At 52.1% G+C, this 26,063-nt stretch overlaps 1 protein-coding gene across 1 annotated transcript in view; it reads right to left on the reverse strand.

The window, feature by feature from the left end:
- PTPRT (protein tyrosine phosphatase receptor type T) overlaps positions 1-26,063 on the reverse strand; it is a 1,166,895-nt gene that overhangs the window by 23,168 nt on the left and 1,117,664 nt on the right. The window contains exons 20-28 of the mRNA XM_042230145.2: positions 22,646-22,682; positions 21,246-21,343; positions 18,909-18,968; positions 17,865-17,981; positions 15,172-15,326; positions 12,688-12,823; positions 10,503-10,652; positions 8,861-9,034; positions 5,278-5,409 (exon numbers count right to left, since the gene is read on the reverse strand). Of these exons, the coding sequence (XP_042086079.1) occupies positions 5,278-5,409; positions 8,861-9,034; positions 10,503-10,652; positions 12,688-12,823; positions 15,172-15,326; positions 17,865-17,981; positions 18,909-18,968; positions 21,246-21,343; positions 22,646-22,682 (1,059 nt within the window). The remainder of the gene's footprint in view (positions 1-5,277; positions 5,410-8,860; positions 9,035-10,502; positions 10,653-12,687; positions 12,824-15,171; positions 15,327-17,864; positions 17,982-18,908; positions 18,969-21,245; positions 21,344-22,645; positions 22,683-26,063) is intronic.

Here is a 26,063-nt window from a genome sequence, read left to right on the forward strand (position 1 = left end):
GGGAGTCTGGGAGGCAGACATCACTTCACTGGGCCAGCCGCTCCCTGGGTAATGGGGATTGTTTTGGGCCTGTTTTGTGCACTGCTGTGTCTAGGGTAGTGTTCAGCACATGGAAGGTTCACCATAAATGTATGCTGACGAGCGCCTGATTGAGTGTGGCCCAGAGAGCCTGCTCCTGGACCTTAAGAAACCCCCCCTCTGGCTCTGCAAGCCTCCTGCTGCTGGAGGGACGGTCATCTGCCTTCTTCTTGGCTCTCCCACCCTGCTCCTGACGGACCCTGACTCAGACATGGATTTCTCCAGCTCAAGCCGCAGTCCCGTACCCCAGGCTGATTCTGGATTTCCTGGGATTTCAGTCTCATACTCTGTGCGGGCTCTGACCCCCACACCTCCAGGTCTGAATTTCTGTTTTCAGTTTTGCTGTCTTAGCTTCCCAGGGCAGCTATACCGAATGACTACACATGTAGTAGCTTAGAGCCACACAAATTTCTTAACTGGGGGTTAGAAGTCTGAAATGAGTCTTACAGGGTTAAAGTCGAGGTGTCAGCTGAGCTGTCTGTGTTCCTTTCTGGCGTCCCAGGGGAGAGGCCAGTCCTCATCTCCTCTTAGCAGCTGCCAGCATCCCTCAACTTGTGGCCCCATCACTCTAATTCCTACTCCCATCACCACGATCTGTTCCTGACTCTCATCCTCCTGCGTCCTGAAAGACTCTAACAGTAGACCCACCTGGATAACCCAGAGTAACCCAGGACAATCCACGTATTTCAGGATCCTTAACTTCACCATATCTGCAAAGTCTTGCTGACCATGTAAGATAACAAGTTCACACATTTAGGGATTTGGATGTGGACATCTTCAGGGTGGGGCAACAGTCTGCCTACCACATGGACCCTGCCCACAGCGGGGCACTGAGGATTTCCTGAGCTTTCTGAACCACATGGTGGGTGCAGCCTGGCCATGAAGAGGGCATCTCTCTGGTGTCTGCTCCCCATGGATTCTGGTCTAACTGTAGAGCCCACAGAGATGGAAGAGATCTTGTCAATGTACTGGGTGTGACTGAAGAGGTTCTGCCTGACCTGCCCATCAGAAACCAGAACATCATTCGCTAGATGTTGTGGTTAAGATACTGCCAGACTAATCTGACCACAGCCCTTTGGAGTCCCAAAGAGCTTTTTTTTTAAAAAAAAAAAAAATCTCTAAGATCAATGAAATTGCTTTGGGAGTCTTTATCTCAAGCCCCCACTGCTCATAATTATCTTTGAACAGCAGCCACTATGGAGAATGGAAAGACCTGTGGCTGGGGGTGGCTGGCTCAATGCCATGGTATAGGATTCTGAGCGGAAGCAGACAGATTTGACCAGTGGTGCAAGAAAATAAAGCACTTGGGAATCTCATCCTCTGCACTACCTTATTTTGCTACAAAGTACAGAGAGTCAGCAACACATGCCCTTACCAGTTGGTCTAGTCAGACCTCAAGATGTGGCACTGGTCCTCTCAGGAGCGATCTAACAGAGCTCGGGACCCGGGGCAGACCTGTCCTTGTTGGCGGACTGGCCAGAGCCACCATGGGCTGCCTCGGCGTGGGCACGCTGGCGACAAACGTGGATGCCACTTCAAAGCACCGCCCCGCCAGGTGCTGAGGGCGGCTTTTCTGACGCTCATGCTGTGTCATTGTTTATTTTCGCAAGGCGCCCAGCTGTTGTGGTGATGATATTTATATCAATAAGTGCTCCATTCATCTGCTGATTTCAGGGGAGGCTTGCCAGCTGCATATGGCAGCCAACCTCAGGGCACTTCTGAGCCTGATGTCTGTGCATTTAGAGACTCAGCTCTCAAAGCCTGCACCGACAGCTGGGGCTGAAAGATCTTCATTCACTCGAGAGCCACCCTTGAACAAGGGGGTCCTACAGCCAGTGACCTCGCCCCTCTTGCTTTCTTAAATATCCAGAAGTGAGGTGCTTTGAAAGTCCTCCTCTGTGCCTGGCCTCTGGTTTTGCAAAAAGAATTGTTGGAAGAAGGGCCCTGCTTCCCTCATGTTTTCATGGGTTCATGTGTCACTGTTTTAGGCAAAGGAATAGGGTGGTGATGCCTTCTGACTCTGGAACTCTGCAGGGGTCTTTGTTCTATGGGAATCTGTTATATTTCATGCTTATCTCAGATCCAGACCTTCCATTGTTTGGGTCCTAAACTGTGGTGTCATCCTTGCTTCCTCTCTCTCTCAATCCAGCAGGATATTTTGTTGGGCTTAGGTCCAGGATATACCCAGAGTCCACTCTGTTGCTACTGCCCAGGCTCAAGCCAGCATCACCTGTCACCTGGAGCACAGCAGGGGCTTCCTCTCTGTCCTCTGCTTCCACCCTTAGCAGCCACCCTCCCCCCTTCTGGCAACTTTCACCACAGTAGCCAGAGAGAAGCTGTGTTAAAAAGTCAAATTACTTTTCCAAGTCCCTCCTCCACTCAGAACTTGTCGATGGCTTCCCATTTCTCTCAGAGTAAACTCACAAATCCTTCCTGTGGCCTCAGCCCGCCAAGGCCCCCAGGACCCGGCCCTGCTGTCTCTCTCTCGCTGGCTGCTGCGCTGCCCCAGGCGCAGTGGCCTTGTCTGCCCCTCCATCATACACCCCTGGTGCAGGTCGTCCCCCTGCTTGGGATGCTCTTCCCTGAGATGGGCACGGGGTGCATTCTTGTACCTCCTCGAGCTCTGTGCTCAGCTGTGACCTTCTCAGTGCAGCCCACCTTCATCACTCAATTATAGGTGCAGCCCGTGCCCCAAACCAGCCTCATCCCTGCCCTCTTATCTTTCTTTTTCTGCACACTTGTTACCTGTAACATGTAATGAAGGCCGTTACAGAGTGCCTGCTATTTACTGCCTCCCCTGCTTTAGAATACAAGTTGCACAAGAGATGGGCATTTTCTGTTTTGCTTTCTCTGTCATGTTAATCCAAGCACCGAGAACAGCTTCTGGCAAATAGCAGCTACTCGACAGATGTGGATGGAACGAGTGGACGCTCTCCTGAAGAAACGACTCCTGCGTGCACGTCCCAAGTTGTGCTCAGCTCTGTCCCCACTACAGCTGACCCTTGAGCAACACGGGTCTAATCGGCGCGGGTCCATTTTTATGCAGGTTTTTTTTAACAGTAAGTAATATGGTGCTACAAGATCTACAGTCCATAGGGTCGCGAAGAGTCAGACACGATTGAGCACGCACACAAAGGATCCGCAGTTGGTTGAGCCCATGGGATGCGGAATCGCGGATATGGCGGAACCTCGGAAGCAGGGTAACCACGGATATGGAGTGACCGTGAAGACGGAGGAGCTGCATCTCAGAGGAACCCTGTTCTTGGAGGACTGGCTATAAATTATAAGTGAATTTTTGCTTGCATGGATGATTGACACCCCTAACTTGAGCTGTTCAAGTTGTAATCAGCTCCCCTCCCTGTCTTCCCAAACTTCCTGCTGCCTCTCTCACTTCTCCCCACCGTCTCCATCTTGGCCAGTCGCATCCCAGAGGCCTGAGGCCCACGCTAGAACCCCTGTCACCACCCATGACTTCTCATTTCTCTCTCTCATCCAACAGCTCCCTAAACCTGTAGACCTCAACCCTAGAAACCTCTCCACATCCGATCCTAATTCTCCTGCCTCCTCCCAGCCACTACCTCAGTTCAGGTCACCCCCTGCATCTTCTGCACGTTTACAACCACCCCCTCCCCAGTCTCCTGGTCTCCAGGTCCTGTTTTCAAACAGGAGTTCTGCCTCCGCCCCACACCTGCTTAAACTCTGCAGTGTCTCTCCTCCCTGCACAGTAAGGACTTTCCACTTGTGCTCCCAGGCATACCAGGGGCTCCACAAAAGCACCAGTGTGGCCAACTTTCCTGATTGGGCCTCAGGAAGCCCAAAGACTGGTGTGGGTGGAGCTTCCGACCCAACCCCTGCTTCACTGGGTCGTACCTGTTTCTAAGGTTGGGCGTGCATAAAAACTTCCATTCTCAGAAAGGACGCTATTGCTTACGGAGTAAAAGTCTGATGTTTACCATGCTGCAGGCCAAGACCCCCACTGCAAGGGCAGCCCTCTGCAAGCTGGCCTGGCTATATTTTTCAGCATCACCACCCTCGTCTCCTCCTGACATACCCCCCTGCCCCGCCACGCTGCCCCCGAAGCCGTCCTGCAGACAGGTGGACACGGTGACCCCACCAGGCCTTTGCCCTTGCTGTCCTGCTGTTCGGAACATCCCTTCCTGGCAATTTCATCCCCCACACGCAGGATCTCTGCTGCCTTCTTCAAGGCCAAAGTCACCTTCCTTCTGAAGTCTTCCCTCACCCTCTGGGCAGAATTAATTGCTCCCTGTTCCCGGCCAACAAGGCACTAGGTGGCTGACCTCTATTAGATCGCTGCCACATGAGGGGGGGACAGTTTGCTCATCTGACTCTGCGGCGGGACTGTGAGCTCCTGGAGGGCTGAGACCACAACGCAGGCCCATTTTTTCCCTCTCCCCACACCAGGCCTGCCCAAGGTGAGTGCTCATAGGGAGCCCTCTGAGTTACTCTGGGCTCTTTCGAGACAAGAGTAAGGGCATGGGATTGCTTTTGAAAACCCTCAAAGGCCATCATCACTGCCTCCACCCAGAAATGGCTGCCCTGCCATTGGGGTGTGAGCCCCAGAAGCTGCGCCACGACCCGTGTCTGATGTCCCAAGTATGGATATATACTGGAGGCACACGGTGCTTGCAGCTGACACACAGGCAGGGGAACTAAGGCCCGGAGGCTGCTGGGACACAAGGCTCACCCAGGACAAAGCCAGGCCTCGGTGGGGTGACTGGGGGCCAAAGGGCCCATGGTTCAAGCCCCAGGCTCTGTCAGGCTGCGTCAGAGAGCAGGGGAGTAGTCGACTGCGGCCAGGAGTCAGTCTGCAGGCCTGGAGGTACTCAGAGCTGGGGGAGGGGGCAGCCTTCTCTGCGCTGTGTGATTTAGAGCAAGGCTCTCACCAGCACAGGGGAGGATGGAACAACAGAGTCTGGTCCTGGGAAGCTTGGGGGCTGGACAAAGCCCATAGGCAGGGGGAGTCACTGCTGGAATTGGGGTGGGGCGCTGGCAGGGGATCTCCAGCATCTGCCAGAAGTTGAGCAGACTGGCTTGGTGCTCCCTGCCAGACAGAGCCCACTGGAGGGCACCTGGGTTGGGCAGAGGCAGCAGAGGGCTGTCCCTCCAATCCCTGGGCACGGCTGCCCTAACACGCCTGAGCTCCCTGGCCGGGCCGGGCTGGGCCAGGCATTCTCTTACCTGGGCAGTGTCCAGCTCATTCAGCATCACCACAGAGGAGCAGTTATAATCGAACACCAGCCTCCAGAAGTCTGCCACGGTGTTGGGGAGAGGGTGTTGCGTGACCACGAAGGCGGCAGGCTGCTTGTGGCTCTGAAAAGAATGACACAGGCCTCGTGAAATATACACCCGTCAGCAATGTTCTGACGAGGAGGCAGCCCAGGAGGCTGCCAGAGGCCCCTGAGTCTGCCAGAGAGATGACACAAAGCCCCCGCCTCTTCTTATCTCTCGGTGCCCTGGTGGCAAAGGGGACCTTCTCGTAATGAACTCATTCTCCTCCCAACTCAGACATTTCATTGCCAAGGTGTCACTCGGGAGGGGGATTTTCCAAATAAATTATTTATGTCTTGGAGCTCAGCAAAGAATCACCATTACAATATGAAAGATCCTGGATGCATATTTGCTCTGCTGGCCAAAACACTTCCTGGGATAAAAGGGATATTTTGTGCCCCTGGGAGGGGAGCGTGGCTCAGTCCGGAGAGCCTCCTGAAGAGGCTCATGGTTCAAGAGGCTCACTTCTGCCCAAGGCTTGAATGAGGGCTGAGGTGGCCTGGCGGAAGGTGGGCATGGCGTCCTGTGAGCCAAAGGGGCAGTGAAGGTGCCCAGGTTTTAGAATCAGGCAGACCAGGTTCAAACCCAGCTTTGCCAGTTGCACATTAGAAACCACCCATTCATCCGTTTATCCAGCCAGCCATGCATTCATTCAAGCGCATTTATGGAGTGACTTTTTAAAATCAGTGCTGTGCACTGGCAAGCTATTAGATCGCTCCAGATCTCAGGTTCTTCAACTGGAAGATGGGATTCATAACTCCAAAGGCATTACTGTGGTACAGGCTGAAAAGATATGCAGATGAAAAGAGCAGCGATGAGCCAGCTCTGAGCCCACCGGCGGGCGGGAACATCCCTCACTTGGTTCTTCATCCTTGGCTTTAGTATCGAGGCCAACACACTAGATGCCCAGTACAGGTCCAGAAGCGACTGAAGAGACTTAGCCCTGGGTTACGGCTGGGGAACCAAGGCCCAGAGAAAACGGACTGGGTGAGTCTGGACTACATCTGAAGCGTTACCTGGGTGCTAGTTATTGCAGTATCCGTAAGAAGGTGTTTGAAAAGACTGGGGAGTGTCTCTGCTTGGTTAATGGTTTGTAGAACCTGAGAAGTAACCCATATTCTTAGCAAGCTTTCTTGAACTATGGTTTGTGCCTGTTTTCAGTGGAGCTACAAACCAGCAGGAGGATGGTGAGGGAAAGAGTTTGCACATTGCAACCAGGAAAAAATCCCTGGCAAAAAACTGCCAAATAGGAAACTTAAAGCACTTTCTATTGTTCTGTCGTCTCCTGGTGTCCTGGGAGCAAAGAAAATGCCTTGAAACTGTGGATGCCACAGATGCACTATGGGGTCTTGTCCCCAAGGGCCTTCTCCTACCACTGGGTCTAGCAGAACTGAATCTTGGAGAAATGAATACGGAGTTTCCCCCAAAGCCAGGCTTCAGCTGCAGACAGCTGGTCTGCAGACATTTCGAGACATGAGAAAGAATCTAGGCTTTGAGAGTCAAAAGTCTTGGGGTTCAGACCCCTGGCTCCACCCTTGCTGAGCTAGCTGACCTGCAGATAGTCATGGAAATGCTCTGATCTTCACTACCTCATTCTCTGACCATGGTAAGATGGGGACAATCATACCCAAATACAGGATGAGACAGTCTATGTCCAGGGTCTGACGTGCTGCCCAACACTCAGTGAATGTTAGTTTTCTTTCCTTTCTCCCTGTCTCTGTGATAAATGCTCTATTAGGCCAGCACGCCTGACAAAGCCTTATCTGAAAATATGTTCGAGATCCGTGCTCCTGCCGGGTTTCGGGGATCAGCCGGCAATCCATTTCATGGATAACATCATCCTTACCAGGGGAAACATTAAAAATTAACCCAGAGGACTTCATATTTTTCTGCTAGGAGCAAAGCTGCCATGGTTACCAGATAATGCACAGACTGTGCTAGAATACAGATAAGGAGTTTTTTTTTTTTCCTCTAAGAAAGGCAAAGACCCCAGTGATGGCTCACAAGAGAAATGCCCTGTGGACAAAGAGAATACAATCAGCCTCAGAGCCTGGCAGAAGGCATTTGACTCCGGGGCAGCATCTAACCTACTAAGCAGAGGCCAGGAGCATGCTTGATCCTTGGAAGAGGAAGGCAGGGAGGGGGAGTTGGGACAAGTGGGAGACAAAGCTGGGAAGAGCTTGGAGGGGTGGGTGCACACCTGACCCCACCTCTCACCTCATGTGCGCACACATCTGCACATGTGTGTGCACACACACATGCACACACGCATGTACACACACGCACACACGCACGTGCACACACACCCACGCACACAAACACGCACAACTGAGCTTGGAAGACTCCAAGCTAAAGCCAGAGGTCTTCCCTCCACATCCACCTGTTTTACTGATCGAGCAAACAAGACTCCCTGCTTCTGGACCCAGAGCCAGGTTTCCATGGAGGACCTGGGCACCCTGTGGGCACAGGCCGGGGAAGGCCCCCCAGAGCTGAGACAGGCACTGACTTCTAGTCATCCCTCTGCTTCCAACACTTAGGATGCTTGGGGAGAAAGTTCCAGAGAATCAGCGGATCAGAGAGTTGGTTGGCTTTGACCTCAGGAGAATGTACCCCATGTTCCTTCCTGTTCTAAGTAAGATGGAGGTTCATGTAGGCTGGATGGACTTGATTTCAGGCATAGATGAGAAGGGCCTGGAAGGCTTATGTTGGTTCTTGGTCTGGAATCTTGGGAGGCAAGACGTCTGTGTCTTACTGGATCAAGCAAACTGAGGGGAGGCTCGAGGAATAAATTCTGAAATGTAAGATAGGAGTCCTAGGTTCCGGCTCTGTGACTAGTGCTCTAGAGTCTTTGAGCGAGTCTCTCTCTCTCTGGCCTCAGTTTCCTTTGCTGGAAAGTGTGTGGATGAGACTGGATGATACATGCTTCCTTCCTGCTGCAAACATCTCTACACCCAGAACTGGAGGGGTGACAACCGGAAGTAGCTGGAGGACCCCGGAGAGGTGTGTTCGAGTCAGGAGCACAGACCCTCTAGGGGAGGAACACGACCCCTCATCCCAAACCAGGCCTTCTGGGACTTGACGCTGAGAAAGCAGGAGGCAGGGCCGCTAAGAGAACAGTAGGAACCTGGCTGGCACGCAGAATGTTTCCTGAGCTTCAGGCTGCCAGTCAGCTTGTAGGGGGACTGGTCAGGTCTGTGGCCTCACTGTCCTGTCATGGGACTCACTTTAAGCTTATGATCTATTCTTTCCAGGATCTTTATAAATGCAAAGCAGTTAAAAGCACAGCGCTTAGATACAGGTTTGTACCAGAGCCTTCAGGGGGAGAAATGTCTTTGGGACCAACAAGATCAGAAGGAGAGGCTGACTGGAGTCGGGGCGGGGGGTGGAGGGGGAGTCAGGGCCCATCCTCCCAGGCCGCAGTTGCCTCCCCCTCGGGAAGACGCTTTTCCAGGGAATGCCAGCCAGGAGCTTTCCCGGGCAGGGCTCAGCTTACGTCCATCAGTGCGGCGTTGATGTAGTTGCTGGATTCTCCATCCACCGAGATGAGGAAGGGCAGGCAGCGGTCCAGAGGCAGGACGTCCATGCTCCGATTCTTATCATGGTTCCGGGGCAGCAGTCCGATGCTGCAGTCCTCGGGCCGGACACGAGGAGTCACGATGTTGAGGGTCTGAGAGATGCGAAGCAGATTGGCAGCCATGGCTTAGACAGTCTCCCTTGAACAAACTCAGCCTGACCTCCCTCCATCGATCCTCCAAGCTTGCCCTCCAGACCCTTTCCCAGGACTGTTCTCGTCTGTGGTGACATTCTATCTTCTCCTCCTGGCTGATCTGGGCCCTGGGGGCTGAGAGCCTCTGCCAGGGGCTGGGGCATGCCTCTGCAGGGCCAAAATTGCAGGGATGGCATACCCTTGTGGGGGCTCAGACCCAGTCTCTGAACACCTGCCCATCATTTGACCTAAGTTACTCCTCTCAGCCATCCTGCATGAAACAGAGGTCACAAGGTGGGGCTTAGGGGTAGGGAATCCCATAATGACTTTTAAGCCTCACGTGAAGTGTCACAGACTGAGGGGAGGGATTTTGCCAGCATGCCCCTGAGACAGAATGTGTGAGAATGGAAGGATGCTTAGATGAGCTGCCCAGGATGGGTGAGGGACCCCCTGGGAGGGAGCCCCAGCATGTGCACAAAATTTCAGGGCTTGTGTTTGGCAGAGTAAGTCCGGCAAGTGTGGGACCAGAACTGAATGGCCCCAACCAACAGACTAGATGCTCTGTGCAACACCAGGGCTCCGAGTGCCCCCCCCTTCCCCATCAGCGCTCAGACTCTACTTGCAATCAACCGAGTCTACTTGTTGGAAGCAGCCCTAGATACTGGCCAGGCTGGGGGATCTGCCCATGGAACCAGGGACCCGCGCTGGCCCCTTTAGTCCCGAAGTGTCCTTGTTCCCCCTGCCTGTTCTCAGCTCCTGTTGCCCAGACGCGACCCTGACACTGACCTTGGGACAATGGGCTGGGCTCTGGTTTTGTCTCACTCTGTGATTCAAGTGCAGGCCTCCAGACCGAAGCTGTCACCATCCTGGGCTCCAAGGGGCATCTGCTCTGCCCGAGCTGCGCCCCCAGGTGATGCTTTGCAAAGTTTAATGTGCACCTGAATCACCCGGAGATACTGTTAAATCACAGACTCTCGTTTAGTCGGGCTGGATGGGACCCAAGATTCTGCACCTCGAACAAGCTCCCAGGTGAAGCTGATGCCACTCATCTTGAGACCCCACTTTTGAATTGTGAGGGTCAAGGACAGAAATATTCAGACAACCTGAGTCCTTCCAGGGATGAAAGAGCATGAAATTCATACCTGTGTGTCTCCACCCAACCTGGACTAGAACTAAGTAAGACCTTAGTTCCAGAACACAGTGTTTTTTAATTAAAAAAAGAAAGAAAACAATAACCAGGTGTCGGCAGCCACTGAGTGACCGGCCGGGGAGTAGTTGCTCATGGTTGTGCATTTTCTGTTCTGAAATTCCTTCTCGGCTGCAGACACTGGAAGGATATAGACACAGCTGTTCCTGCAAGGGGCGTCCCGGGACTGAGCTCCGCGGCACTGAAGCTGGCTGGGTCATGGAGCCCGGGCTGTGCTCGTACCTGAAACTCGTCTTTGATCTGGCTGGAGTTGGTCTGGGGGTCCAGCCTGCTGATGTTGTAGTAGAGCGAGCGGAACTCGCACACCGGGATGGCCGTGTTGCCGCAGAGACACGCTTCCAGGATGGCGTCGTGCACGAACACATACTGTTCCTGCCGGGTGGAGCGGGCAGAGTCAGGGTACTGGGGGAGAAGCGGGGCCTGGCGCTTGCTGTCCACAGTCTGCCCTGCGCCTCTCAGGGGTGGGCGTGACTCACGCTGCAGAATCACTGTTTTCTGCCCTACGACCTAAAGAGCCAAGGGCTGTGTTTCCTGGTAGCTCTCTGGGCTGTGCTGGGTTTTGCTCCCTGTGTAACAGTCCCTGTGTAAAATTAGAAACTTCTGGAAAGGGGCTAATTGTGTACAGCCCGGGGCCCATCCTTTCACCTCTCCCTATTGAAGGCTGCTCACTGCAAATCCTCCAAGGTTCATGCCGAGGGCCTTTATTTCTGGCCCTGGAGGGCACACCTGGGCTGTGCGTGCAGGACGAGCCAGCAGGCCTGAACAGTTGCTGCCCTGGGAAGGAGGCCTCAAGCAATGCCAGGTGGAGACTTGGGGGTGCACGCCTGCGTTCCCTGTCTCTTGGATGGGAGACCTGATGAGCTGCTCCTCACCATCTCATAGTTCCCCCAGCAGGACTGGGCTCCAGCTGTCCACAGGGTCAAACAGCTTGTAAAATACTTTCGCAGTGTTAAAGAGCCTGTCTTTCAGTTCCCCACTGGGATCGGCCCCCAGGTAAACCACTGGCACTCCACTCTTGGTCTCAGGCTCTGCTCCAGAAGCGCGGGTCACCCCTCTCTGCCAGCCCAGCAATTTGTGCCTGCCCCAACTCTTCTGGACACCATCCCCCTTCTCTACGCCTTCAAGGTCTCATTCCCTTGGGAGAGTCTGCTCCAAGCCCACCAGGCAGAAACTGGTGCTGTTACTTCCAGGCCCCTAACAAACATTTGTTGAGTGACTCTTCTGCAGGACTCGGCCCATGTCTTCATCTGAAATGTTCACCAGAGGCGTCATGATGCTCTTATTAGAACGTCTGTCTCCCCTACCTGACAGCAGAGATCGTGATGCGTCTAAGGCCAGGCAGCGGACTGCCTTCCACGAGCACAAACCTCGGGGCAGATAAAGCAGCCTCGCCAAGAAGCCTGCAGCCGGCCTGTGGGAGCTGGCTCGGAGCCCGCAGCAGGGTCCTAGGGTCTAACAGCCTGTAAGTGAGGAGACTGCCCACAGAGCCAGTGGTGACCAGCCAGGCCCAGGGCCGTGGGGGGGATTTCTCCCTGCAGGCTGACGATGGATGCAGCTATCTGCCCCAGCTCTGCTGCCTGGGCACCTACAGCTGCATTAGAACCAGAAGATGGGGAGACCAGGGCTTCCAGGAGTGGGGCTGGCAGAAAAGGCTTCCTAGGAGACGGTGCGGTTCACAGGAAAGCACGCGGGCCTTGGGGTCACCGGGTCCCAAGTCCTACCACTATGGGGCTATGTGAAGCCTTGGGGACACCATTTCCCAGTTTCTTCATCTATAAAATGGGGGAACTAGTAGGAGCTACCCCTTAGGGTTGTTGTAAGGAGCAGAAAGAATACCCTGGGGTGATGCCTGGCACAAAGTAGGAGCTTGACAATAAAGATGAACCCCTTCCCTGTCCCTCACATCTGGGGCTCTCCATCAGGACCCCTGGAGGCCCGCCTCTCCCTTGCGGGCAGGGGTTGTATGTTCTCTCTCTTGGAGTCCCTGGAGCCTGGCTTAGGAACACAGTAACTTTACCAAGTGAGCCAGTCCTGCATGGCCTCACGCGATACTCAGCACACAGTAAGCATTCAGTCAATGCCAGTCCTTTCCTTCTCTCTTTCCTCCTTCACCCAAGGCAGGCACCCTATTCAGAGAATGCCTGAAACTTGCCATTCAGTCATTGCTTAGATGCCCTCAGAGACGGGACCCCCAGCACCTTCCTCACTGGTGGGAGTCCTCGACCTGGGGGACCTCAGGCTGGCAGGGTTGTCCTAGCTTCTGTGACGTTCTCACCATAGCCAGCCACGTATCCAGCCCCTCCCAATTCTCCCATGCCCAGGTCTCTTTCTGTAGGATGCCTCCAGCCCTGGCTCCTCCTTGGCCAGGGCTGCGGGTGGCCAGGCCAGCCTCCGCCCCGGGACTCACCTCCGTCTGCACCAGGTTGACCCTCTGGGCCCGGAGCTCACGCACGCAGTTGAAGATGTCCACCACCCCTTCGTTCTCGGCCATGTCGAGCATGGTGTCGATGGCGATGAAGCAGCCGGTCCTTCCGGCTCCAGCACTGCAAGAGAGGACAGGGGTCTGCGTTAGGGACCCTGGGGTGGGGCTAGCTCTGTCCCTGAGGACCCTGCAGGCAGGCAGCGTGCTGCACAGGTCAGACAGAACGCCGTCTGGGATTCAGACAGAATCCCAGTGTTGGCAGGAGACCCTGAGCAAGTGACTAAACTGAGCCTCAGCTCTCTCTTTTGAACAGGCTGCCTGGTTTCTATGAGCCTTAGTTTTCGCGCGTGTAACACTCCTTCCTACGGGGTGCTTGGGAGGACTGATCTGTTCATTTCAGCTTCACACAGCAATTAAGTACTTCCTATTTGGGGTCAGATCCTTTGGATCAAATCCTGACTTGACCACTTACTAGCTGTGTGACCTTGAGTAAATGACTTAACCTCTCTGGGTTTCAATACCCTCATCCATAGAACGAGGCTGATAATAATGGCGTTAACAGCACAATACATGTAAATTGCATGAAATTATGTTGAAAAAGCACAATGCGTGCAAATTGCTTCACCCTGTGCCTGGCTACACAGCCATTTCTCATAAACGGTTGCTACTTCTAGTCAACAAATATTTATTGAGCACTGGATGCTGGGCTCAGGAGCAGCGATGCAAAGATGAGTCAGACATGGTTCTTTCCCTGAAGGGCTAATAGTCTGGGGAGGGGACAGCATGGAGATGCAGAGAAGAGTAATATTTTTAAGTGCTTACTATATGTCTGGAATTCTCTTAGGTACATAACGTATCACTCAGTGTGTGTTAGCCGCTCAGTCGTGTCCGACTCTTTGTGACCCTGTGGACTGTAGCCCACCAGGCTCCTCTGTCTACAGAATTCTCCAGGCAAGTATACTGGAGTGGGTAGCCATTTCCTTCTCCAGGGGATCTTCCCAACCCAGGGATCGAACCTAGGTCTCCTGCACTGTAGGCAGATTTTTTACCATCTGAGCCACCAGGGAAGCCCACAAAGTATATGTTGGCCAACCCATCTAATCTTCAGGACAGCCTCAGGACTGGGTACCACCCTGCTCAGGTGTGACAGGGTGGGTTGCCACGGAGACACAGACGTGGCATCATGCAAGGAGGGCCTGATAAACACTTGCCACTGTCTCCCTTTCTTCCTTATGCTTGCTCTGGCTGCTGTCTGGGATATGGGACTTGTTCAGGTGCCCAACTGTGTCCGACTTTTTGTGACCCCATGGACTGCAGCACGCCAGGCCTCCCTGTCCTTCACCGTCTTCCGGAGCTTGCTCAAATTCATGTCCATTGAGTCAATGATGCCATCCAGCCACTGAGGGTGAACATTTTACTGCCCTTGGACTGTCATGAGATGTAAAGCAGAGATATATGCAGAATGCTAAGAGTCCAGACGTGATCAGTATGCCTTCCTAACCCTTAGTGGCCTCATCTGTGAAATGGGGTTTCTGATTCACACTCTGCTGTTGTGATAAAGGCACATGGACACTGCCTGAGAAAGGGGCTCTGAGACAGCTATAGCCCGTGGCGTCTCTCCTTGATCTGGCTCGAGACCTTGAGTGACATGGGCACTGTCAGGGCAGAAGTAACCTGCATGCAGTTAAGAGCACGTGGGGTCTGTAAGGATGGACTGGGCCCAAGGTCACACTGGAAAAGAGGCGCTGGGAGGGAGGGAGCGAGCATGCCAGCCTTCAGGTCTGGACATCTGCCCTCCTCTGACTCCGGATGCCCTTGACACGACACTGCATCTCCATCCAGGAGGATGCTAAGACGTGCCTGTCATTCCCAATGTGACTTTCTGGGTCAGAGCTGAAAATATCCCTTTTCCATAATAAGGTAAAACCTGACACTGTCCATTTTCTCTCTCTGAAGGACCCTGTAGGCCAGTAACTGGTTTTTAAAATAACAGAAATGAAGAAAAGCATACTTCCAGGGGGCACCCCACCACCATACCAAGGAGCTGAGGGGGAGCATCTGGGGAAAAATGTTTAATACCCTGGTTCTGCCATTTCATACCTGTGCGACTCAAACAAAGCATCTACCTTCTCAGTGCCTTGGTTTTCTCATCTGTAAAATGGGAATGATAACCAAGGCCACCTCTCAAGGTTGGGTGAGAAGCAAATGAAGTGACGTGGGTGAAGTGCACGTGGAGCAGATGCTGTCAGAGCCAAGGCCATGCCCTCAGGGCAACAGCAATAATGACAAGCTGCTACTGCTACTGTTACTGTGGTTGTTGAGACCTCAGGACCCTGGTCTCAGCAGAAAGGGCTGGGCAGAGGGGACACGGGCAGGGTACACTTAAAGCAAGAATAAAGGCCGCTGGAGCACCCCCTTGCCGAGACAGCAGCGTGGCCGGGGCCTCCTTGCCTGGGGGCTTTCACTCACCTGCAGTGGACCACTATGGGCCCGGCTTCCGGGGGGTTGAGGAACTTGACCTGGCGGACGAAGCCCAGGAGGCCGGTGGCGTAGCAGGGGACGCCGTGGTCGGGCCAGCTGGTGAAGTGGAAGAGCCGGAGCTCCCGGATCTCGTGGTAGCCTTTCTGAGGAGAGAATGGGCCTCTGTTCCTCCAGCTGCTGCCCCGCTCTCCGCCCTACCCAGCACCCACAGTGAGCCCCGATGCCACGAGCAGCCACATCCGGCCTCCCTGCTGTCAGGGAGGACAAGGCCCTCTGAGGGATGATAGGTGTTGCAGCGATTCCACATCTGCCACGTCTGGGAAGTTGGGGAGTACATATGCTAAACTGACCGCTCCAGGTCAGCCCTGCAGGACTTCTCAGGGCCTGAGCTGTGCTGACGCACACGCTGAGTTCCCAAAGGCTCTGATAACACCATGCTGTCTGCCCACAGGACCCTCTTTCGATAAATGCTTTATGGGAATTGTATTCAGCAGGACAGATTCAGAAAGATGGCAGCCTTTGACTCCAAGTTCAAGCCGTTTCCAGGGGAACATGAGGCCTTTCGGTGTCAGAGGACTGGTGTCCTTCAGTTCTCCAGTCTTGTCTACCATAGTCTCCGTGACTTTCAAAGTCAGAAAGGCAGACTTCTTTAGGAACTAGATTCTTATTGGGGAGGATAAAACATGAAACAAAGAACCGCAGAACTTCTCTGGCTGATGGGGACGGTGGGGCCTCACGTGCTCATCCCCTCCCGCTTCAGGCTACAGGGCGGTTCTCACTAGTCCAGTCAAATGCCCCCTAACCGCCTCTCTCTCCTTAGCAATCTCCTGCAGATATTAGAGGCACTGAATAGGAAGGGTATTTGATGGTTCATTTTTCCAAGATAGTCAGGGTGGGTTATCTGTGCCCAGCCTTGTGTTAGGCACTAGGAAGGTGGAAATAAAACCATAGTCCCTGTCCCTGGAACAGAGCATGGTGTAATGGGGGAGACAGGCCCCAAAGTGGACCTTTAATTCCACTGAAGTATAGAAAGGAGTGTGTAACCCCATTAGGGAGAGGAGAAATCAGAGAAGGCTTCCTGAAGGAAGGGGTGCCTGAGTCTTGAAGCATATTAACAGTGAAAATATATAGCTGATGTTTATGAAGCATCAACTATGTGCTGTTATTTTTCTGATGAGTTCAGTGTATTCATTCATTTAATCCCCATATCATCATCTCTATTTTAGGGAAGAGCAAAGTGGGGCTAAAGCAAGGTTAAGGAATGCGTCCAAGGCTGCACAACCAGTAAGCTGTAAAGTTACAATCTAAAGCCCGGCTGTCTGGCTCCACAGTCTGTCCTCCTAATGTGACGATACACTGAGGCCTGAGTGATACACAGAGAAGAGATAGAGGGATTCTGAGGCAAAGCAGCAGCTGGGGCAAAGGTCCAGGGACAGGACATGAACAGAATCACAAGCATCCCAGAGCAGCTCCAGAGCAGAGTGGGAGACAGGCAATGGTGGGCAGCGGGGCCTAGGGAATGGGAAGCTGGGTGGGGGTTCGATCCTGAAAGGCTTTGTATTCCACTCTAAGACCCCCAGACTTCATCCCAGAGGCACTGGGGAGCCATAGTCGGACCTCATCCCAGAGGCACTGAGGAGCCGTGGGGAGGATTCCCAGGTGGCAGCACAGAAGGGGAAGGGCATCCCCAGATGGGCACTTGGGGAGGATCACGGCAGCTGCTACGTGGAGGATGGGTATGGTTGGGGGAGTCGGGGGGCTGTGTGGAAGGTGCTGATGCCCACCCAGATGCTCTTCTCTGGGCCAGTGTACCTATCCCCAGCTCCCTTGACCTTGGCTGTGAACAGCTCACAGTTACCCCTGCTTCACAGAGTTGCCCTCAGCTATACAGGAGCCATGCCCCTTGGGAGCAGGCGATGGGCAGCTGGCATTCAGTAACTAAGTTGACTTGGTCAGTTTGCCCAGGGCTGAGGGGTTTCCCAGGGTATGGGACTTTCACTGCTAAAGCCAGGGTGGTCCCGGGGCAAACCAGGGTGATGGTTTACCCTTGTGGATCTGCAGTGCAGTTAGGCTTAGTGTACAGTTCTCAAAGCACTGACATCCCAATGCTTTTGCATCCTCAGTCCTGTGGCCACTTGGGTCATCAATATTGGTGATTTTATAAAATGGCAACTATGGTTTTGACAACTAAAATGACTCCAGACACTGGTGGGATGGAGTTACCCCCAGTTGAGAAGCACAGGCCCAGAACATGTCAAGGTTTTCTTTCCCCTCCAGGCTCCGCGTGAGTCTCCCCCTGCCTGGGATGACACTCCTCCCACTCTTCCCTTGGCTGGCGTTCTCGCCCTTCACTGCCTGCTTAAATGCCTTCTCCTTCAGGAAGCCCTCTCTGGCCACCTCATCCTCCCGTGGATTTCTGTTTCCCCCCTTGGCATGTTTCCTCTGTGACTTTTATCACTGTATGTCCTATTCTACCCCTTAATCTAGTGAATTCCATGTGTCCTCCCTGCTAGGGCTGAGATCCTTTGGAGCAGGGTCCACATCTATGCTGACTCCTGATCTCCCCCTGGTACCCAGTACAGGATGGGGGCAGAGCAGCCCTTCAGTCACCACGAATCCTGAATGAGCAAACAAGCTGGCTGGCGTAGGGGCAGGCTGTGCACAGCCGCGGGGCTGCTCACCTTCTGGACGGTGAAAGTGCGGATGACGTACTCTGCCAGGGGCTCTGTCTCGATCAGGGTGACTTTGATGTCTCCGTAGACCTCTGTGTCATCAGGCCAGTAGCGCACACACTTCACCTGCAGGAAAGGACAGGGACAGTACGGGTGAGCGGATACCAAGCATGAGCGGCCGTCTCATCGGGCCTTCCTGTCCTAACAAACTCAAGGGTGACCTCAGTGGACTTGCAGTCAAGGGGTTCCCAGCTGGCCAAGTGAAACTGTTAAGTTGCTCAGTCATGTCCGACTCTTTGTGATCCCATGGACTGTAGCCCGCCAGGCTCCTCTGTCCATGGGATTTTCCAGGCAAGAATACTGGAGTTGGTTGCCATGCCCTTCTCCAGGGGATCTTCCTGACCAGGGATCGAACCTGTCTCCTGCATTGCAGGCAGATTCCTTACCAACTGAGCCACCAGGGAGGCCCTCCCAGCTGGGCAGGAGGGCTGGGGAGGGGCAAAATGCACAGGGATAGGCTGGCTCCCGGAAGAGCCGGAGGTGTGGGGAATAAATGGGGTACCTTCCTTGGTAGAGTTCCTGGCACTTTTCAAACCCATGATCACACTAAGAGATCAACTAGATCTGGGTAAGCCCTCCCCATGGTACAGGTGAGCATCACACTCAAACTGGGAGGTTTGGTGACTCGTCCAAGGTCATGTGGCCAGTTTTCTGCCTTTGGCAGAGTCCTCTTTCTGCAATAGGCTGGGGCAGCTGAGTAATATCAGCAGAGATGAGAATAAAAGGTGGGAAATAGTGCAGAGGTGGAAGCGGACGTAGCTGGGAGAGGGACGTTAATACTATGAGGTGGGGCTTGTGGGCCTTAAGGAGAAAGGCTCGTGGCTGGGCAAAGGAAGGAAGGTGCTGGGCTCTGAAGGAAGACATTTGCCACTGCTCTCTGCCCCGCGCGTGGGTACAGATGCTGTGAACAAGCGACTCCCACACCTGGCTGTGAGTCACATGCCGCGGGAGGAGAAAGAGATGGTTTTCCCCTTAAAAGAACAAAAGTATTACCATTCCAGGGGATGCCGCGCGGCCCAGAGTGGCATTTCCCACAGTGTGTCCCGCTGGGTGCTGATAGGTGTTAGGTAAAAAAAAAAAAAAAAGAAACAAAAACAAACAAAAACAGGTTTTGTGGTCAAATGAGTTTGGGAAATGCTGGATTAAACAAAGTTAAATAGGCCGCTTTTGCTACAGGACTGCTCAGCTGCTTGAATGTGCTAATGCTAACATCTTTGCAGTTTCTCTGAAAGGGGCGAAGAGTCCACAGCATTTCCCAAACGTATTTAACCATGGAACCCTCTGCTAGCTAAACATCCTGCAGACTAGCAGCCCATGGAACCCACTTAGGGAAATGTTGGTTTAGTGCCACAGGGTGTGGAGGCAAATGGATGCACTGTTTGTTCTAACACTGTGTAGCTGTGCAGCTTCCAGGAAGTCCTGAGACCTCTCTGAGCCTCAGCTTCCTGTGATGAATGGTAGCTGACACTGTCTAATGGCTTTTACTCCCTCTAGCCCTGCTGACTAAGTCTTCTATGAATGCTTTACACAGATTACTTTAATGACTGGTCACCATACTCTGATGAAGTAGATATTATTATTAGCCCTATTTGTTTTACAGATGAGGAATTGGAAGTAGAGGGAACCTAAGAAAATTGCTCAGGATCAACTGTCAGTAAGGGTGGGGGAGCCAGGATGCAAAGCCAGGCCATCTGGATAATGACCAGGAACATCGTCCCGGACGACTGCTGGGAGGATAAAGTGACACAATGCATATCCCATGTCTGGCAGGGAACGTGGCTCCTTCTCGGAACTCCATGAAGCGATGGCTCTCCTGTCCCTTCCCCCAATCAAATTAGACTCATAATCAAGGAAATCTATCTCCAGCGGGGACATCTGTAGAACAGGCTAGAATGTGCCTCCGAATTCTTAAATCCTGGGCTGGATGTGTGGTCCACAGTAGCTGCTCTCTGGGCCAGAGTCACTGGGGAGTGGTCTTGATCATGACCTCTAGAATAAGAGTCAATAGTCAAGAGACAGTGGCTAGGTTCTGTCTCAATGACTTTATGGCAGTTACTCCCCGCCTTGGAGTCTGTTCCCTCATCTGTAAAACTGGGGAATGGACGCAATAAGAGTGGGCTCGAGAACAAAGTCTCTTCCAGCCCTAAACTCCTATTAGGCCATGAGACGTCCACAGCTGTGAATTACAACTGACAGCCCAGATCCTCCCCCTGGCCATTATCTTGGAGGCTGGGACTCCTTTAATTTTATTGGATTATCTGGTTCTTTCCAAAACAAAAACTTACCTGCGCACTCTTTAGTTAGCGCATGTGATAAGTAAAGAGCCCTTCTTAATACTAGCATCTGTGCACCCTGCCTTTAAACCCAGCAGCCCACCCACCCCACACACGCCACAGTTTATCAAGTAGGTGAAAGTGAGCTGGCAAGAGCAGTCCCATTTTTAAGCCCTAGGAGTCGCTAAGGAGCACAGAGGAGAGAGTCAAGATGAACAGAGTGAGAGGGCAAGGTCTGGACCCTGAAGAATGTCAAAGCTTCGAGGAACAGAGGGTCAGATGCTGCTGAGACCGAGTGCCAGGAGAAGAGAGAGATGGCCGTGGATGTGTCGACATGAGGGATGCTGCAGACGCTGCCTGATGCTGGGATGGAGGGGGTGGAAGACAACGGAAGTGAAGAAGCAGAACCTGTGTGGGGGCTTCAGAGTGGGGCGGAAAAGCAGGGACAAGAGGAAGCAGTTTTGTTTGCTTGTTTTCCATTTTTAAGGGGGAAGGTGCTCAGGATGTTTGTATGCTGAGGAAAATGATCTAGCAATGGGGAAAAAATTACTTTCCAAGTGACAGGGGAAGGATGAGAAATTTTTGAGCGGAATCTGTGATTCAGGGCACTAGGATTGCCTTTGAAAGGGTGAGAATCATTTCTTTTATCATATGAGGCTGGGCCGTAAGAAAGAGCCAATAGTCTACCATCGAAGGTCAACAGAAACAGGCAGGTCTTGTGGTTTAGCCCAATAATAGAGGGGAAGAACGAGAAGATGGTTGTAGACACGAGTAGAATGCAGCTTTGCAGTGTGAAGATGAGAGCTCACAACTGATGGCTGTGATGTCCTCAGTCTACGAGGTGACGGCATCAGCAGAGCGTGAGGGTGGAGAAAGGGGTGGGGGTGGGGTTTGAAGGGTAGAGACCTTCCTTCCTCGAGTGTGAACGGGAGGGAGGGTTTCTCCCTTGTAGGGGCCATGAGGGTGAAATGCGGAACGAGAGGCGCTTGGAACAGAGATGCTGGGCAGTGGCTCGCCAGCCAGCATCCTCTATCCAGGCGCCGCGGGAGGGGCTTACCCTGCCCACTTCCACGAGGTTTGTGACCATGACGATGCTGGCCGAGTTCTCCTGCCAGATCATTCTCCAGAAGTCCTTTACGGTCTCCTGCATGGGACCTGCCAACAGAGGACGGGACAGGGTCAAAGGCTGAAGCTGCCAGGAAACAGACAAGAGGCTTGTCCCTCGCGGCTGCTCAGTGAAGGCTCCGGATGGGTGAATCACAGTGAGGTCAGCCTTCCCTGCCGGACACCCAAGTAGCTGAGACTGGGGCATGAGAACAGCCGCGCTCCGACGTGCAGCGTCTGCATGCTCGCAGCTTCTCCTCTCCACTGTCCCCCTGCTCAGACTCCTCCCAGAGGCTCCACTTTCCCACCAACCCACCATCTTGTATTCGGGGTAAATAACATAGCTTAAGGGAATTTTCAAAAATTAGGCTATAGATCCTCAGTGAGAGATGGGAAGGAAATTGAGGTGAGGGTGGGGTGAGAGGGCAGGGGAGCCACCAGGAGTCAGATGCTGAGAACACAAACCGAAGAGGCCCAGTTCTCAGCTTGACAAATGCATCTGCCTGGAGCCTGGGCAGAAAGCAGGGCAAAAAAGGAAAAAGAAATGGGAGATAGGATCTGAGCATCCAAAGCAATTTCCTTGGAAATTTCTCTTTTAATGTCCTGGGCCTTCAACGTTTTTAAAATTACAAGAGTAATACATCCTTTTGATATAAAATTTGGAATGCCATTTCTCTATATAAATATATTCATATGTATTTATTATAAGAAGCATTGTATCTACTACAGGCGTTTCTCCATGCCCCTTAAAAATTCTCACCATGAAATTTTTCATAGCTACATAATTTTCCATAATATAGAAGTATCACACTTTAACCAATCTAACATTTGTTGGGCACTGAAGATTTTTCACTTGTCTTCCTAGTAGATAACACTATGAAGGGTAGGTATCTTTATATATGTCATTGCCCACATATATAATCGCCCACAGGATTTCCTCCCAGAACACTTTGAGAGGGAGAGTAATTTTTAGATCTTCTGATAACACCCTAGTAAGCTGCTTTCTAGGAGAGTCGGCCTCCTGTTTCTTCTAGGTGTTCAGCCATCGAGGAGATAAGGCACCGTCAGCTCCAGTTGGGGATGGTGGATATTGATGTCATGTGCCTGGAGCCAGTGCTTTTGGTCCAGGGCCCATCTCTCTTGACCATTTCCCAGTGACACCTCCCTCCTTTCTCCCTTACGTCTCTCCTCCACTTCCACTGCTGAATCTGTCACCTCCTTCCTTCCCAAACAAACAAATGGGCAACCTAAAGACCTCTGGAGCCTCTCCAGCCCTACTCCTATGTAACGTCTTGGCTGGTGGAAGCTTCTTCCACTCCCCCCATGTAAGGCAAGGGCCCTTTCGGCTCTTACCTTGAGTTGCGATGTAGTGCCGAGGTCGATGGTACCCCTGGATGAGAAGAGAAAAGCACAGTGAAGGGCCTAGTCTAAGCTTGCAAATGGCACAGGACTAACAGTTATCCTTTCCAAGGCTTGGCTTCCTTATAAACAAAATGAGGCTAGCATTAGACATTTCCCAGACAAGTGGCGAAGATTAAATAAGCTCATGCATATAAAATGCTGAGTCAACTGCTAAATGTTAGCTGTTCTTATGGTTCCTTGTGAGGGGCCCCAAACAGGCTTGCCTTGGAGCCATGGACTGGAAGCCAAGATCGGATGAGCACCAGTTGTGGCCAGGCACACCCAGAAAGAGGTAGAGAAGGAATTTTCAGGTTTCTGTGGGACATCACCAACCACCAAGCCTTTCCGGAGCCGTGATTCCATGCAGAACACTGGGCAAGGCCCCAGAGGGTACCAGAGAGAAAACAACAATTGCATTGCTGACTCCTTGCATGAGTAACAGTTAGAAAAAGAGAGCTGGGAAGGCTGCCGCACTGCCTCTCTGCCACATGGCTGGGCTTGGAACGGAAGCTCCTTTCACGGAGAGGGCCCCAGGTGGGTGTGACCCAGAGACTGACAAAGCCATTTTCTAACTCAGAGGTATTTTCCTGTACATTTCCGGGTCTTCAGTAGACCCTGCTGGGCTCTGATGTGGGGTACTCTGGTGCCTCATCAACCTAATCATTGGGGAGAGGTTGAGGATGACTTTCTCTTCTGTCTGGGCATGGACTACATGGAGGGTCCCCTTTCTTGTTACAGAGAGGAAATGTATCATATTGGGTAGAAGTTCAAGTTTTGGAGACAGATCTGTGTTTAATACAGGACGTTGAACGTAATCAGTAATAATTGAATGACTAAATGAGTAAACAAATAAATGAATGGCTACGTCTAAAAGATACAGATGCCAAATAAGGAGCCTGTTGGTGGAAAGGTTGTTGGAAAGTCCTGAAATTCCACTTTTACTATCAGGATACAACAAGTCATTAAGTTTAATGAACAAATAAACTGTCAGTCCCAACCCAAGGCCAGTGTCATGGGTACAATGCTTGGATTAACCACCAGGAATCAATCTGCCCAACCTAGACTCTTTGTATGAGTGGTCCTATCTTCTTAGGAAAGTTGTCAGCTTCTTGCAGACAAACACTGCCTCCTAAGTTTTTTTTTTAATTTAAATTTATTTATTTTAATTGAAGGCTAATTACTTTGTCTGTGGAGCCTAGTACATTGTGAAACCCAGGGTGAATGCCCAATAAACAAGCTCTTGAGAGAGACCAATCAGGATGGTAGCATATAATCATTAGAGAAATGCAAATCAACACCTCACACCAATCAGAATAGTTTACACTTAAAAGTCTACAAGTAACACATGCTCGAGAGGGTGTGGAGAAAAGGGAACAGTCTCACACTGTTGATGGTAATATAAACTGGAGCAAGCCACCATGGAGAACAGTATGGAGGTTCCTCAAAAAACTAAAAATAGAGTTGCCATATGACCCAGCAATCCCACACCTGGACACATATCCAGACAAAGGTATAATTCAAAGAGTGTGTTCACAACAGCGCTATTTACAATAGCCAAGACATGGAAACAATGTCTGTGGACAGATGAACGGATAAAGAAAATGTGGTACCTTTAAGAAAATGTGGAATACCACTCAGCCATACAAAAGAACAAAATAATGCCGTTTGCAGCGACTTTGATGGACCTGGAGATTATCATACTAAGTGAAGTAAGTCAGTGAAAGTCGCTTAGTCGTGTCTGATTCTTCGCGACCCCATGGACTATACAGTCCATGGAGTTCTCCAGGCCAGAATACCGGAGTGGGTAGCCATACCCTTCTCCAGGGGATCTTCCCAACCCAGGGATTGAACCCAGGTCTCCCTCATGGCAGGCGGATTCTTTACCAGCTGAGCCACAAGGGAGGCCCGAAGTAAGTCAGAGACAGACTAATACTATATGATGTCACATACGTGGCATCCAAAGTAGATATAAGTCAACATGTCTACAAAACAGAAAGAGACTCACAGACGTAGAGCACAGGCTTGTAGTTGCCAAGGGGGAGAGGGGGTGGGGGAAGGATGGACTGGGAGCTCGGGATCAGCAGATGCAAACTTTTATTTATGTATATAGAAACAACAAGGTCCTACTGTACAGGAGGCGCTAGCGGCAGAGAATCTGCCTGCCAGTGCGGGAGACACAGCAGAGGCGCGTTTGATCCCTGGGTCAGGAAGATCCCTTGGAGGAGGAGATGGCACCCCACTCCACTACTCTTGGCTGGAAAATTCCATGGGCGGAGGAATGTGGCCTGCTACAGTCCATGGGGCACGCACACACACACACACACTGTAGAGCACAGGGAACGATATTCAATATCCTCTGACAAACTATAACGGAAAATAATATGAAAAAGAACAGCAAGAGTTGTATAGCTGAGTCACTGTGCTGTGCAGCAGAAACGAACACCAGCCCAGTAACCAACTATACTTCAATAAAATAAATGTTTAAAAAAGAAAGAAAAGCAGCATAGCACGGTGGTTATATGCTCAGACTCTGAATTTAATAGCCTGGGTGTGAATGCTGGCTCTGCTCCTTATAGGCTGTGTGGTCTGGGGCAGGCCCCTCCTGGGCCTTAATTGATTTTTGCTGTTAAACGGGGATAACAGCGTTTACATTATAGCCTTGCGGTTAGGATTAAGTGAGTTAATAGATGACCATTACCATGTGTCAGGCAGTAGTCTAGAGTTTAACATATACGTCCTTGCTATTATTATTTTACTGTGTATCTGGAAAGCATTTATCGAGTGCCTACCATGATTCAAAGTCTGCACTGGCCGTGAGGGATTCTGAGATCCTTCTGATCCTTCCCTCCTTTCTGGTCTCCCTCCAGAGGTAGTAACTGAGGCCCTCTCTGAGCTGTGAGAGGTGGGGAGGACAATGAGAAGCACAGAGAGCTCTGTCCCTCCCAGTCAAGACCACCCATGCTCTTCAGGATCACAGGAGGGACAGACTCTGGGAGTTTTCCTGAGCAGGTCTGGGACTAGAAAATAGTGCCCTGGAGCATGGGAAGATGGGGTCTCTCAAGCCCGTGGCCTTCTGTCGTCCCCGCCATCATTCCTTCTTACAGCCCTCGTCCTTCCTGATCTGGGCCAAGGCCTCATGCTGGCCTCCCTGCCTCCTACCTTCCCACCTGGTCCCACAGCCCATCTGCTTCCTGCCAGGGTGAACGTCCCAATGCCCACCTGATTATTGTTATTATTTCTCCACGTAAAAGCCTGCAGTGGCTCCCTGCTGCCTGTATAATAACGTCCAGATGCTTTAGCACGGGGCTGATCACCTGTCTCCATCCTTGTCTCCAGACGCATTCCCAGCTGTCCCTCTTGAGGCCCTTCC

Source organism: Ovis aries, chromosome 13 (assembly GCF_016772045.2).
Source record: "Ovis aries strain OAR_USU_Benz2616 breed Rambouillet chromosome 13, ARS-UI_Ramb_v3.0, whole genome shotgun sequence".
NCBI lineage: Eukaryota > Metazoa > Chordata > Mammalia > Artiodactyla > Bovidae > Ovis > Ovis aries.